General features: G+C 38.3%; 1 protein-coding gene across 1 annotated transcript; it reads left to right on the top strand.

The window, feature by feature from the left end:
• Positions 1-5,727, top strand: LOC122061567 (YTH domain-containing protein ECT4-like). Its single transcript, XM_042624895.1, has 9 exons — positions 1-263; positions 1,050-1,126; positions 1,261-1,417; positions 1,614-1,687; positions 1,886-2,491; positions 2,678-3,274; positions 3,364-3,576; positions 3,684-3,830; positions 4,910-5,727. The coding sequence occupies exons 1-9, from the start codon at positions 236-238 to the stop codon at positions 5,192-5,194; spliced, it is 2,184 nt and encodes a 727-aa protein (XP_042480829.1). The 5' UTR covers positions 1-235; the 3' UTR covers positions 5,195-5,727.
• The last annotated feature ends 7,973 nt before the right edge of the window (positions 5,728-13,700 follow it).

The following is a 13,700-nucleotide window of genomic DNA, read 5'->3' as shown; positions in this document are numbered from 1 at the left end:
ACCGGAAAATATCCCATTTTGATTTTTGAAGGGAGCCGTGGTGCTATTTGAATCACCGCTTTTGCATCGTCAAAATCCTCTTTTTCCAAAACCCCAACCCCTTGGCGGCTCCCTCTCCTGTTTCTCTCTCCTAGGGTTTTTCTCTCTCCGGCAAAACCCCTGCGCCTTCTTCGTTAACGTTTTCAGGGTTTAGGGTTGCTCCCCTCCACTGCTCATCTACTCTGAAGATCGGATCATGGCGGCTGTGGCTCAACCTGTAGATCGTATCCTTTGCTAAGTTTCATCGTACATGGTTGCTTTGTTTCTCCTTTTTAAGAGTCTTATGTTTCTACATGATCTATTCTTTTTTAAAGATATTGATTCATCGGACTTGATTTTCTTTTCTTTACCTTTTGTTTTCTGCTGGTATTTGATTAGTTTGGTGGGTTTTGTTAGGTTTTACTTGTGGATCTGGAACTTATGGTTATATGTCTACTTCCCTTTTTCGCGAATCTCTTTGGGTTTTATTCGTCTAGGGTTTTGTCATATTGTGTCGAGTTTCTTTGCTCATATGGATATTGGTTTCTTGAGATCTATTTGATTCAATCTCTGTTGGATCGATCCATGTGTAATACTGTCCTTCTGGGAGGGGTGTTTATCTGCTGAAAAGTCTCTATTATTAGGGTTTTTTTGTTGCTATTCTTTGTTATTGAGGAGGTTTTAAATTGTGACGCAGTTTTTGGATATGTATGTATTTGTTTTTTTTTTGGTGATTCATTTTAATTGTTCATGTGTTTTTTTTTTTTTTCTCACAAGTCTAGGTTAGATTTTTGCAGTATTGGTTCTCTTCGGTGTTTGAATTTCAGGGTTGACAAGGTTTTTGTTCTTATTTCGTTTGATTCTCCCACTTGTGCGGAGAACTTTCTAGGTTATATATAATACTTTTATTGAAGATCATATGTGATTTTGCTTTGATTTATTTGAATGATGTCTAAGAAACAAAGGTTTTCATTAGCTGAATTATGATTTCGTGAAAATCATGTTGCTCCCTTTACTCTTTTTTACTTTAGAACCTGCAGATTTACTGCAGAAATTGTCGTTAGATTCTCAGCCCAAGACTCTTGAAGTTCCTGAAGCCACCAAGAAGGTAATTTGCAACTTTGAAACGTAGTACCTCTATCTTTCAATGAGAAATTCTGCTTTCACCCGACTCCTGTGTCACACTTGGAGTTTTGACATCAAAATTGTGGATATGATGTTCTTTATATTTTCTTTACACAGGCTTCTGCCATAACGTATGGATCAGTTGATGCTGGTGGACTGCCAAACGGTCAAAATCAGTCAGAGCGGTCTTCGACTCCTCTCCTTCAGGACTTCGTGGATCCAACAATGTGCTATCTTCCTAATGGATATCCATCTACTGCATATTATTATGGAGGTAGGTTGATATTTTGCTCATTGTTTTTACCTTCATCTGATTCTTTTTGTGCAACGGTGTTACTACTAGGGAACTCTTATTTTCATTGGTTTGCTGATGCAAATTGTCAACAATCTCATAATAATGTTTCAATTTGTTATTGAATATGTGTCATTTTTGGGGGTCTGTTTTAATTGATCTGGATTCAAAATTCCAGGTTATGATGGGCCTATTAACGAGTGGGATGACTACCCTAGATATGTAAATCCGGATGGAGTGGAGATGCCTCCTGTGAGTTATTTTACTTGCTCATGTAATTTTTTTGGTAACATACTTGCTCATCTATTTACTTTGGTGGAAGATGTGTGCTTTTGGTTGTAGTCATGTTTGGACATTTTGCTTTTTAGTTTCATATTTTAAATCTACTAATATCACTTGCTGTTCTTAAGAGTTGGTTTTGATGTTCTTGTCGTACGTTTTTGTTGACAGGGAGTTTACGGGGACAATGGATCACTCATGTATCACCATGGTTATGGATATGCTCCTTATGGTCCATACTCCCCTGCAGGTTCCCCAGTGCCTACCATGGGGCATGACGGTCAGCTTTATGGGCCCCAACACTACCAGTATCCTGCTCCTTATTATCAGCCACCAACCCCCCCTAGTGGCCCTTACACTCCTAACCAGCCTGCTGCTCCACAAGGGGATGTTTCGACCTCTGTTGCTCCTGAGCCAGTGCCTTTGCCAGTAGAAGCAGCCAAGGGAAATAGTAATGGGATTGCAAATGGAAATGCAAACGCAAACGGAAATAATGCATCAGGCCCATTAAAACCCAGCTACCAAAATCCATCTTTTAACTCCAATGGCTCGTATGCGAGGGGTGTCTTGCCTGGAGGCATCCCTGCTTCTGGTTATCAGGACCCTAGATTTGGTTTTGATGGGATGCGATCACCAGTTCCGTGGATAGATTGCCCAGTCTTTTCTGATGGGCAGCCTAGACCTGTTACAAGCAGCTCTGTTTCTTCAAACGTATCACACATCAGTAATGGTCCTTCTGGGAGAAATCAGAATCTTCGCCCCATGCCCCATCTTATGGTAAGCGTATATGTATCATTCATCTTGAGCATGGAGACTAATTTGCTATTTGTAATTTTGTCCTTTTCTCTTTTGGTTGCTTGTTTTTTTTGTTTGTTTGTTTGTTTTTTAACTATTGAATACTTGTAAACTGGTTCTGTCAAATATGCAGTCTATAATTTTTACTAATTCAAAAATTATTTGCAGGGCTTGCACCACCCGAGACCCACATCTGGTATCAACCCTACTCCAGGATTCATGAACAGGATATACCCAAACAACAGGATGTATGGTAGTAATACTGTTAGAACTGGTCCAGGTTTTGGATCAAATGGTTATGACTCCAGGGCAAATGGGCGTGGGTGGTTGGCTGTTGAAAGCAAGTACAAAAACAGAGGACGGGGCAATGGTTTCTTTGGTTATGGGAATGAGAATATGGATGGTCTGAATGAACTGAATAGGGGACCAAGAGCCAAAAGCTTTAAAAATCAAAAAGGGTTTGTACCCATCACATTAGCAGTCAAGGGACAGAGTCTCCCCTCAAATGGAAATATTAATGAAGATAAGGACAAGGAAAATTCAAGTTTGAATCCAGACAGGGAACAGTACAACAAGACAGACTTCCCAGAGAAGTATTCTGATGCAAAATTCTTTATTATTAAATCTTATAGCGAGGATGATGTCCACAAGAGCATAAAGTATGGTGTGTGGGCTAGCACACCCAATGGCAACAAGAAGTTGGCAGCTGGATATCAGGATGCTCAGGAGAAGTCTGATGGCTGTCCTGTGTTTTTGTTTTTCTCGGTGAGTGATACGATCCTTATTAATGAACTATTATTTTTGCCCTTCTACAGATTCGCAAGGTTTTACCCTGCCCTTTTTCTTTTTCCCAGGTTAATACCAGTGGGCAGTTTGTTGGACTTGCTGAAATGGTGGGCCCAGTTGATTTCAACAAGAGTGTGGAATATTGGCAGCAGGACAAGTGGAATGGCTGTTTCTCTGTGAAGTGGCATATTGTAAAGGATGTACCCAACAGTTTGTTGAAGCACATCACTCTTGAAAACAATGAGAACAAGCCTGTGACTAACAGTAGGGACACTCAGGAGGTGTGTACCCTGTTCAAGCATTTTCAATAGAATACATGTTTTTTTTTTTTTTGATGAATAATACAATACATGTTACTTGGCTTCTTTAACAATGTTACTGGTTGTAGGTCAAGCTTGAACAGGGTCTTCAAATGCTCAAAATATTCAAGGATCATTCCAGCAAGACATGCATCCTGGATGATTTCGAGTTCTATGAGTCTCGTCAAAAGATGATGCAGGAGAAAAGGGCTAAGCAACAGCAGTTTCAGAAACAGGTAAAACATAGCTTGCCTTTGTTCACAGATTTTCCACACATACACAAGGGCTCTCTTTGGTTGGATTTCTATTTCAGTTTCTCAGGCTGTTGGGTATGACTTTTGCACCCAGTTTCAGAGAAATTGAGATCTTGAAATAGTTAGGGGAGCTATTTCAATATTTTTGTTCGAGTTGATTTCAACCTATTTCACACTAAACCCCCATTTTATCCCCTCCGGCATTTTGGTTAGATGACAGACTAACACAGAGCCTCCCTCTGACCCACCACCCCCTTGGCATGAATCACCACTCCTCTGCCCCCGGGCACTGATGCCTCCTCCTGCAGTGCCTCCCACCCCCTTCTTTGCAGCCCCTACCACACTCTACTCTGCACAGCCCCCATCCTTTATTTAGATTAGATGTTTCAGCAAGCCCTAGGGAAGTTTAAGTTGTCTCCCAGCTCCATCTCTGTTGGCATCCTGCTCTCAAGGGGTTTGTGGCCTAGAGAAAAGTAAAATCTCAGAGTTTAAGATAAATCACAGGGAAAAGGAAGATAAGCAGGGAAACCCGATGACGGCATGGAAGACAGAAATGGACATCTACTTCCTGCTTGCCACACTCACTTTTGCATAATGCATGAGGTGATAGCGCTGCCATTGTTGGTTGCAGTTGAAGTTGAAGGAGCTGCTCTTTGATTTGATGGAGAAGCAGCATTTCCATTGGGGAGCTTAAGAGAGCACCATTTGGTGTTCTGAGAGATATTCCAGCCCTGCTGCTCCATTCCATCTATTCACTCTTGAACCCCCCCCTCACTGCAGGGTAACCTGCTGCTGCCCATGAATCTGTCGGTTATGCCAAGGAAGAACACCATAAATAAAGAATCTATTCTTAAAATTGATCTACCAAATGGGTTTCTTATTCTTGAAATATTTTAAGTTGATGCAACCAAACACTATTTGTTGACTTATTTCAAGATAATAATTTAAAGTTGAAATACAATTCCAATAAAAGAGAGCTTAAAGGAGCCGTGTGTGTTTCAGTTGGCCAAATATGCCCTATTTATACATTTCTGCTTAACTGATTCACATTGCTAATGTAGGTCCGGGATGGGAAGCCTACTGACATTGGTGCCTCTGATGAGAACGATAAAGAAACTGCTAGTGGAATATCAAGATCACTGCAATCTTTAGAGGTGGTGTCAGATTTGCTGCAGGAACCAGCTTCTGCAGCATCGGTTCTGTCAAATGGTGAATGCAAGATGTCTGAAGAAAATGGGTCGGTTGCAGGAGCTGCCCTAAAGTGTGCTAAACCTGCTGTGACAGAGAAAAGAGCTGTAGCTAATGGTGGTGGTGTTGTAGCTAATGGGGTGGCAAATGGGTGCTAGTTTTCCATAGACTTGATTCCCTCACTGAAATGGTCTGTAGTGGCTTGGGTTGCCTGGAATAGTTGGTTCAGAAGTTTTGCTGCTAATAATAGAATTCAGAAGCGAACGCTGACTGGCATTCCCGGACTTGGTTCTCCAATTCGTCTTTGCGGACTACAAAGTAAAAAAATGTAGATGAGGGATGGTAATGTCTCCTTAGATTTTTCCTAGTTGTAGAGGGGCCGGTTCAACATCATCTTAGGATCCTTGAATATTTGAGTCTTTCTTTTGCCTTTTAATTTACCATTATGACCTCTTCTGGTTGGTGGGTAGCTCCTAACAGTTTTTCTTTTGGGGGTTTTGGTATTTTCTTGTCCCTTTTTTAGATTTTTAATTTTTGGTTTTTCCTACTGTAAATCTGCTTTGTATCTGTAGAAGGACCAATTATCAGGTGGGATGGTTCTTTTTTTTTTTTGTTTAATTTACTTATGTGCAAGATTGGATAGTGAAATGCAATAGAGTTGGAAGAGCATGAAGAGATTATGTTTTCAGAATTATAGATCTTCTACCTATCCCTCCTCTCACTGGAATCTGTACTTGGACTTCACAACCTTAAGATGGGAGATCCTAACATTCTGAAGGGGTAAATAACTGGGTATAAGTTGCCAGTTGATTGGTATGGCATATGAAGATATTTACTCAAAGGCAAATTATATTATAGATTAGCTTGGGTTGTGTTTACTGCCTAATCTGATCTTTGCCATGTGTAAACAGAGTACTTAAATAATAAGAAAAAACGTGTCATATTCGATGTGTTTGGTTTATCTGTGCCTCTAATGAGAGTTTTGACAACTTCCCAAGGCTATTTGTCTGAAGGTGGAAGAGCTACCAATATGTGTTTCCATTCTTATGCTTCCAATTGGTAAGGTGAACAGTGAACAATAAGAATAAAGGAAGCTACTCGGCTTGGAATGAAACAACCACAAACTAATGTAGGCTTTAGTGAGCTTGATGTGGTTATGTCATAGCTAGGCTTCCTGTTATGCTTTCTATCTCGGTGGCAGTCAAATTGATACGATGGCTATGGGGCTGTGATGGATTCTCTCTTTCCTGTACTGGAGAGGGAGAGGGAGAGAGGGAGAGAGAGATCGCAACATTCTTGGGCTTGGGGTTTGTTTAATTTATGGTTTTCATCACAAAACTAGAGATGTAAATTTTTTTACATTCTTAACTCTTGTAACGTGGACCTCTCAATCCATGGCGAGTTATCTTAGCTCTTTTCTTCATTCTATTAAACATGTTGAAACTTCAAGAAGCCATAAAATCATTAATATTAATTAATTTCTTACTATAGTTGATTATATATTCGAGTCGGATTATCTGAATTTGGATCCAGATACTCTTTGACCAGATATCCACTTGTATTCATAGATACTCTCTAACTAGATACCCACTTATATTCGTACATATTTGGGACTCGCCCATATCGGCACAAATTCTGGAATTTCTCTGAAGTTACATTTTTCACCTTCCATCCTTTACCAAATTGAAGTGGCCACTGAAATTTACAACTTTTAAGTATGACATGGAATTGTTTTGCCACTTTTGAAGTTCTTAATCATGGAAGGCATAAAATGCTTTCATCTGATATTCCTAAGTGATTCCACCAAAAAAAAAAAAATGGATACTCCTTAGTGATGTTCAGTGATGCTTTGAGAAATTTTACTCTTCCTGGAAAAGCTGATAGTGTGTTGTGGCTGGATTGAACTCAGAAAGACAAATTTCCATAGCAAGCCATAAAAATTAGCTTGAAGAGAGAGAGAGAGAGAGAGCACCTCTGTGATTAGTGTGAAGCAAGCCATTTGTAAAGTTGGAGTAGTGACTTGAATTACTTGAATCTTTTCTTTCTAAACTATGTTATTCATTAGATAAGTGGATAAATTAGAGCCTTGGAATTTTGAATGTAGATCAAGTGGTATTCTTTTAATCTGTAATGGATAATGACATAAATTTTGACAATCAAACCCAAATGGTTATATTGATGGATTGTAATAATCCAAGTAAAGATCTGATTGAGCAATTTTTCAAGGGGGATAAGAATTGAATTTGAAGCCATGAAAAAGAAAGAAACAAATTTTGATTGCTATTATGAGAAACCCAATCCTGTAACAGATAGATACAGAGGACATCAAGGATCATTCTATTAATACTTCAAGATTTGGGACTAGGGTTGTCTATCTCTCTAGTATTTGGGTAAGGAGAGAGGACAAAGTGAGAGAAAATATCGTTGCAGGAGAATTTCACCTATGGAGGCAAGGCCATTGCATCGAACTCTTTCCAATCTTGGAGTAATGTTGAGGCGACAGAGGTAGATGTAACCATCAAAATTGATAAATACAGTTTGGGGATTATGAGGATGGAACGCCATTAGACTAGGTTTAGGATTGAGTTGAGGATCAACAGATGGTGTTGGTGGAGTGATTGGCAGCTCATGTGTCAATGACCATTTACTCTCATTTGAATAGTAAACCCATACCTCAACGTGCCTAAGTCGAAGATCCAGTGATAGTATTTGGAGTAAGCCATCGGTAGACTCTCCGGCGACACAGCCAGTTCGGATGTAGACGGAGGGAGGACCTCTAATTATCTCCATATGCTCTTCTCCCTTATACGGATCATACACTCCGATATCACAACTCAGCCAGTGAATGGCTCCTCTTATCACGGTGGCCGTAATTGGTGATTCCAAGCGGCTAAAAGTTCCGGTGCCACTGACAGCCACTGTGGATTGCTTCCATTTACCCGTCTCAGATAATAAAGTCTCAACTTCAATGTTGCCTCTTGAGTACACCAATTTGTATTGGATTGATAAAGTATTGTAATCATAATCGGCGGCGACAACAAAACCCATGATAGGTAGCCAGATCGATGAGGATTGCACGTTTATAAGGGGAGGAAGTTGGTATGATTCCTTCGTGAAGGGGTTATAGAAGAAGGTCATTGGAAGAACAGACGATGTTGCCGAGCAAGTTGAGAATTTTTTGAGATGATTCCAAACCACTAATGATATTTCCAACTCCATCTACTTCTTCTTCTTTTGCTGCACAAGAAGTCAGTTTTAATGGTGGTGGTGATGCTGCCAAGAATTTCAATGGTGGTTTCTTCTTCATCTTGATAGCTCCGGCGGCACCACAAAGGGCTTTCATTTCATTTTGGGGGTTTGGAAGAAGCCCAAAAGGAGGCTTTGACGATTGGACTCATAAATTTTACGGAAACAAGGGTGGGAGATAAGGTGGGGCCATCTCTTTGATACAAATTTGCATCTCAAGATCGATTTGGATGGCAATAGAATTAAAATCTGTGTTACAATGTCATCACTGCAACCCAAATGTGTTCCATCGTCTCTGCTTCGAAGACTGCATCTTTTAGAGCTGCTGCTGCTGCTCATCATTACAAGACCCAACTCAGGATTTGGAATTGGAATAGAGTTCTGAGAACTGAGAAGAGATGAACCCTTTAACAGAGAAGAGATGAAATTAAATCAATTCGGGCAGATTTTGATTTTCCCTCTTGTTTCTCACTTGCTAGCTAGTCTCCCACCAAGTCACTGCTACTTTACTCCTATCAAAGTAGGGACTCTTCTTTAATCTCCAACTCTCACTCGATAGTTACGTAATCTCCATCGATCTGTGATACAGCCAATAAGGTACTCACAAGTGGCTATCGATACCAATAAGATTCCAAAATAATAAAATATTAAAAAATTATTCTGTACCACCTTTGTTTTTTTAATTTATATGAGATACAACCCTAAAGTGTCAAAATTATCAACCGTATCCTAAAGTCTAACATTGTTACTTTAAAAATCAGAATTACTCTTTTGACCTTCAAAGTGAATATAAGGTTAGAGAAGGGCAATTCTCTTTCTTCTCTTCAAATCCATTTCTCTCTGCTCAAACAATTAACCTTGAACCCTAGAATGAGGCATTGAAGCTCGACCATTTTCGCAGGAGACTGTAGAGAATCAATGTAACTGAGAACTAACAAACAACTTTCATCTTCCTAACACAAACATCATAGATTAATACCAACTGCAACCAACTATTGGATAAACCAATGCCCGTCTTACTTGGAATCCAGAAGAAAAAAATATTAAATCCCTAATTTTTGAGTTCAACAGAATAACTAATTTCAGAATCAGAAATGAAACTCTTTTTAAAAATCTATCAAGAAAATGAATTCAATAAAAATTTGATAGAATCACAGCAATATGAATTAAGTTCCTGTTCACTTGAACTGCTTTCATGAACAAGAAACAGATCAATTAACTGTTTGAAAGGAGGAAAAAATGGGAGGTTAATTAGATAAAATCTGCAACCGTTCCAGAAAATGGACCTGAGATCAGCAGAACCAAACTTAGCAGTAGATAATATCCCAAATTTGCATGCACTTCTACTTCGAACTTATTGAGATCAGTGAGGGGGGGCATCACTGGGCTGAAATTTATTACACTAGAGTGCCAATGCCGTTGAAAGCAGTGCATTCCACTAACCAAAAAGAGAGTGTGCACTAACACAGGATCGACAAAACAGCTGCTGCTGTTTGTAGGCTCAGAAGACAGTAGGCTATGCACTAACATTGAGGATCAGAGGCTAATGTTGTTGCTGCTGTTCGTAGGCTATGAAGAACAAATCCCCCTTTCTTCTATTCACATCGCCGTTGTTGCATCGTCACCTACTAGAAGTATGGTCGCCTTCAAGGATTTCAGCCTTAAATCCTTAATTCAATCGGAGGAGAAACTCACCCTATGGCTGAAATCACTAAATTGCGTCTGAGGAGAAGGGGGTTTCACCTTTTATGCCTAAATGGATTGGAGGAGAAGGTTTTTGTGATGTGCTGAAATCCCTCAATCGCGTCGGAGGAGAAGGAGGTTTCACTTGAAATCGATCGGAGATGAAGGTGGAGAAGGGGGCTTCATCTTTTGCGTGGGGTGAGTGTTTTTACCTCAGAGAAAAATATCAAGGGGTAAGCTTGTCTTTTAAAAAAGTTCCACGGTGCCATGTCATCACTTGATGCTTGGGAGCTGATGGAATGGATGTAAGAGACATTATTTCTTCAAAATAGGGTATGCATTAGATATTTTTGACACTTTAGGATTGTATTTTATATAAGTTTTAAAAATATCCTAAAATATTGGTAGACATTGTATGGATGAATGGTTTTCTACAATGGGACAGTGTTACATAATATCATTGGGTACATGAGGCCCTTTGGAACAAGTATCTCTAAACCCTCTACAGCCAGAAGCTGATAGTGTCTGCTGTGGATAACTTGAAACCAAGAAGGTTCCAAATTTTTTATTTAAATATCATTTCACAATGTAAAAGGACTTCAGAACCTCAATGGAGATGGTGGAATCCTGTATTGCTGCTAAGCAGAAATGGGAAGAAAGTAACTGATAGCTTGTGTCTTTTGTGGTAAAGCAGAGTTCCACAACGACAAATTCTCTCTTGTTTGGTGAAAACTAGCTTAAAAAGTGTGAGAGCACCTCTGAGATTAGTGTAAAACACGACATTAATTTCCAAACTTGGGAGTAGTACCTTGAACTGCTACTTGAATCTTTTCTCTTCAAAATTCTGCTATTTATCAGTCTAATGGATAAATAGAGTCTTGGAATTCTGAATGAAAAAGAAACTAGCAAAAAGAGGATGTTGAAAAGAATTAAGGGGGAGGGGGAGGGGGAGGGGGAGGGGGAGGGGTTTGAGGAGCAAAGTTTTTAAAACCCTGAGTTGGGTCTAGATAGTTTCCATCTATTCTGATTTGAATCACTTGGAATCAATCAGACAAGATGAAAATTTAATTAGAGATAAGGACATATCTCTAATATTTTAGGATATTGAAAATATTTTGATCTGATTTTTGAAATCATGAGAAAAAAAAGAAACAAATTCTAATGTTGTATATACTTAAAGCCTATTGCAATTTCTTCTCTTTACCCATTCCAAAAACAATAAAATTTAGCAATAGAAAGATACAGAAGTGCAAGGATCAATCTACCAGTAATTCAAAATGTCCATCAAAATAATTATAAAAAATAAAAAGAACATATTAATTGATCAGGGACAAAGGCCTTCTACCTCTTAGTATTTGTTAGTGGGACAAAATCGGAGAAAGCATGGGTGCAGACGGTCTTTGAAGGCACCGTCATGGTATTGAACTCTTTCCAATCTTGGAGTTATGTTGAGGTGAAAGAGGAAGATGTGATCTTTGAAATAGAAAAATAGAGCTTGGGGATTATGACGATGGAAAGCTATTAGTCGGCAATTGCCACGATAGCTTCTTATAAAGTTGGAAGCCATCAAGGATTTCAAATGATGGGGCTTGAAAAAAAAAAAAAAATCTCTAGAGGCTGGATTAATGGTGAGGAGATGGCGCTAACATAATTGGTACTAAATAAGGGTTCGAGATGAGGTGATAGAGTTTGATACATACTTGGATATAATCAGATCCTCTCTCGTGGGGGCCGAGAGTATTCAAACACACACCCCACTACCGAGATGTACATACCAAGAAACCTTAAATCGGTACTAATTAGGCCCGACTCAAAACCAACCAGCCCTACCATTTAACAATCCCTACTTACCCCAAAATGAATGTCTTGTTTGAATAAATCCACATTTTAAGAGTTGATTGTCAATTTATTAATCAAACATTAATTCAAACTTTAATTTCCAATATTACCCCTATTGGGTAGGCTCGTCTAATCATCTTTAAACATGAGGTTACGTGGCATATTTATTATGATATATGACTTATGACTGAACCAATTCATTGTACAGTCACAGGATCTGCCAATCCACAAAGTTAAAAATCTATGTTTCTGTACATCCACTTTAGTCAAACCAGTGGAAAGTTAAGACACATGGTTGATGGCAAAAAACAGTGTCTCCATGCTGTTTAGCTTAGATAATTGGAACAATGGTCCGTCTGACGTATGCCACATGTAAGATGATGTGGAATTAGGTTGGTGTTAATTTGAATCAGATTCTAATCAAAATTGGTAGTCAAATAAAATCAATATTTTCTTTTTGTTGAAATTCAATCGTATGCTTTACTTTGTATTGGATTATATACTACAATAATTCAATAACTTATTTTTTTTTTAACTTTTAATATTTATTTATGAGAAAAAGAAACTTGTAAGGTAACATGGCCTACACCCAAGACATTGAGAAGAGCAAAATGATCACCTCAACTATCATAAAAGTCAGAAATCCCACTTTTAACTATGCTTTCGCATGCACTTACATTGGCCCTTGCGTTAGTGCAACGGCAACACTTCCTTTTAGGGAATTCTCTCCCTTTATTTATTTATTATAAGTAAGAAATTGTTGTTTTGTCTTGTAGTTCCTATACTAAGGTAGGGGCCAATGAAAATACACACAAGGGCATTAACGTAAATTAAGATTTTTTCATTTCAAGGATTAGCTCCCTGTGTTTGGGTGCAAAATCCATATCACTAGACAAAATTCTTTTTTCCTTTATTAATTTGGAAAAAAAATTTCACATCACTAACATGGAGAAAATCTCTCATGTCACACTAATCATAAGATAGGAAATAGATTCATCAACAAGGGTCCACATGGTGAGGAGAAGAGAGAAATCGATAGTGTGGGACTCGCTAGACTAGGATATAAGAAGATGTGGGAAAGCATCTAAAGTTTCTTTTAATATTTACGAATTTAAAGGGAATCTTTTTTTTTTTGTCGGAATTAGAGGGAATCTTTGGTTTCTTTTTGGCAAAGATATCTCTGATTCAGCTCATAATAGAGTAAATTGGTTCGCTTACCAAGGTCTATGTGTACATAATTAGGAGGAGAGAGAAAGTGACTGTAAAATCCAAATGGTCAAGATGTGAAAAGGTTGAGAAAACATTTCTAGAGTCTCTACAATATTGGTGTGAGGGTTATTCTCTTTTTTTTTTTTTAAGTAAATTTTCTAGTGAGATAAAATTGAAGGGTATCTCTGATCTGTCATAAAAAATTTTATATGAAAAACTGATGCATCAATTTTTTCACTTTATATGTTGATTCACATTTCATACACAAAATTTGAGATTCTCATTGGTCCTCATACCTACCAAAAATAAATAAATAAATAAATAAAACCATGTATTAGTGGATTACCTTGTCTTTTTAGACGTAGGTTTCCTTTTAGATGAATCTAAATTTTTTATTTAATCATCAAAGCTTTATTTTACCATTGACAGGCCAATTTTGTTTTATGTTCAAACTAAATATGTGAACAAGGTTCTTTTTATACTAAAAAAAAAGGAGAGAGAGAAAGACTAACGGAAAAGAAATCACTGCATGATAGTGTGGTCCTTGCACCAATTCAAGCCCAATGAGAGCATGCATAGAAGTATCAACAAAGATGGGATTTTTTATTTCAATAAGGTGGGGCGACAATTCAAATGTTCCTATGTATGACCACAAGATCCACGTGACCAAACAGTATTTTTTCCTCA

Source organism: Macadamia integrifolia, chromosome 14 (genome assembly GCF_013358625.1).
Source record: "Macadamia integrifolia cultivar HAES 741 chromosome 14, SCU_Mint_v3, whole genome shotgun sequence".
Taxonomy (NCBI): Eukaryota; Viridiplantae; Streptophyta; class Magnoliopsida; order Proteales; family Proteaceae; genus Macadamia; species Macadamia integrifolia.
Note: the sequence above shows the minus strand (reverse complement) of the source record. Positions and strands in the feature narration are given on the sequence as shown.

What these genes read in the sequence shown, in the direction of transcription:
- LOC122061567 (XM_042624895.1), top strand. Translation starts at nt 236, where the DNA reads ATGGCGGCTGTGGCTCAACCTGTAGATC. An exon ending in TTCCTGAAGCCACCAAGAAG is followed by an intron (nt 1,127 to 1,260) that starts GTAATTTGCAAC and finishes TTCTTTACACAG; the next exon opens with GCTTCTGCCATAACGTATGG. An exon ending in TACTGCATATTATTATGGAG is followed by an intron (nt 1,418 to 1,613) that starts GTAGGTTGATAT and finishes TCAAAATTCCAG; the next exon opens with GTTATGATGGGCCTATTAAC.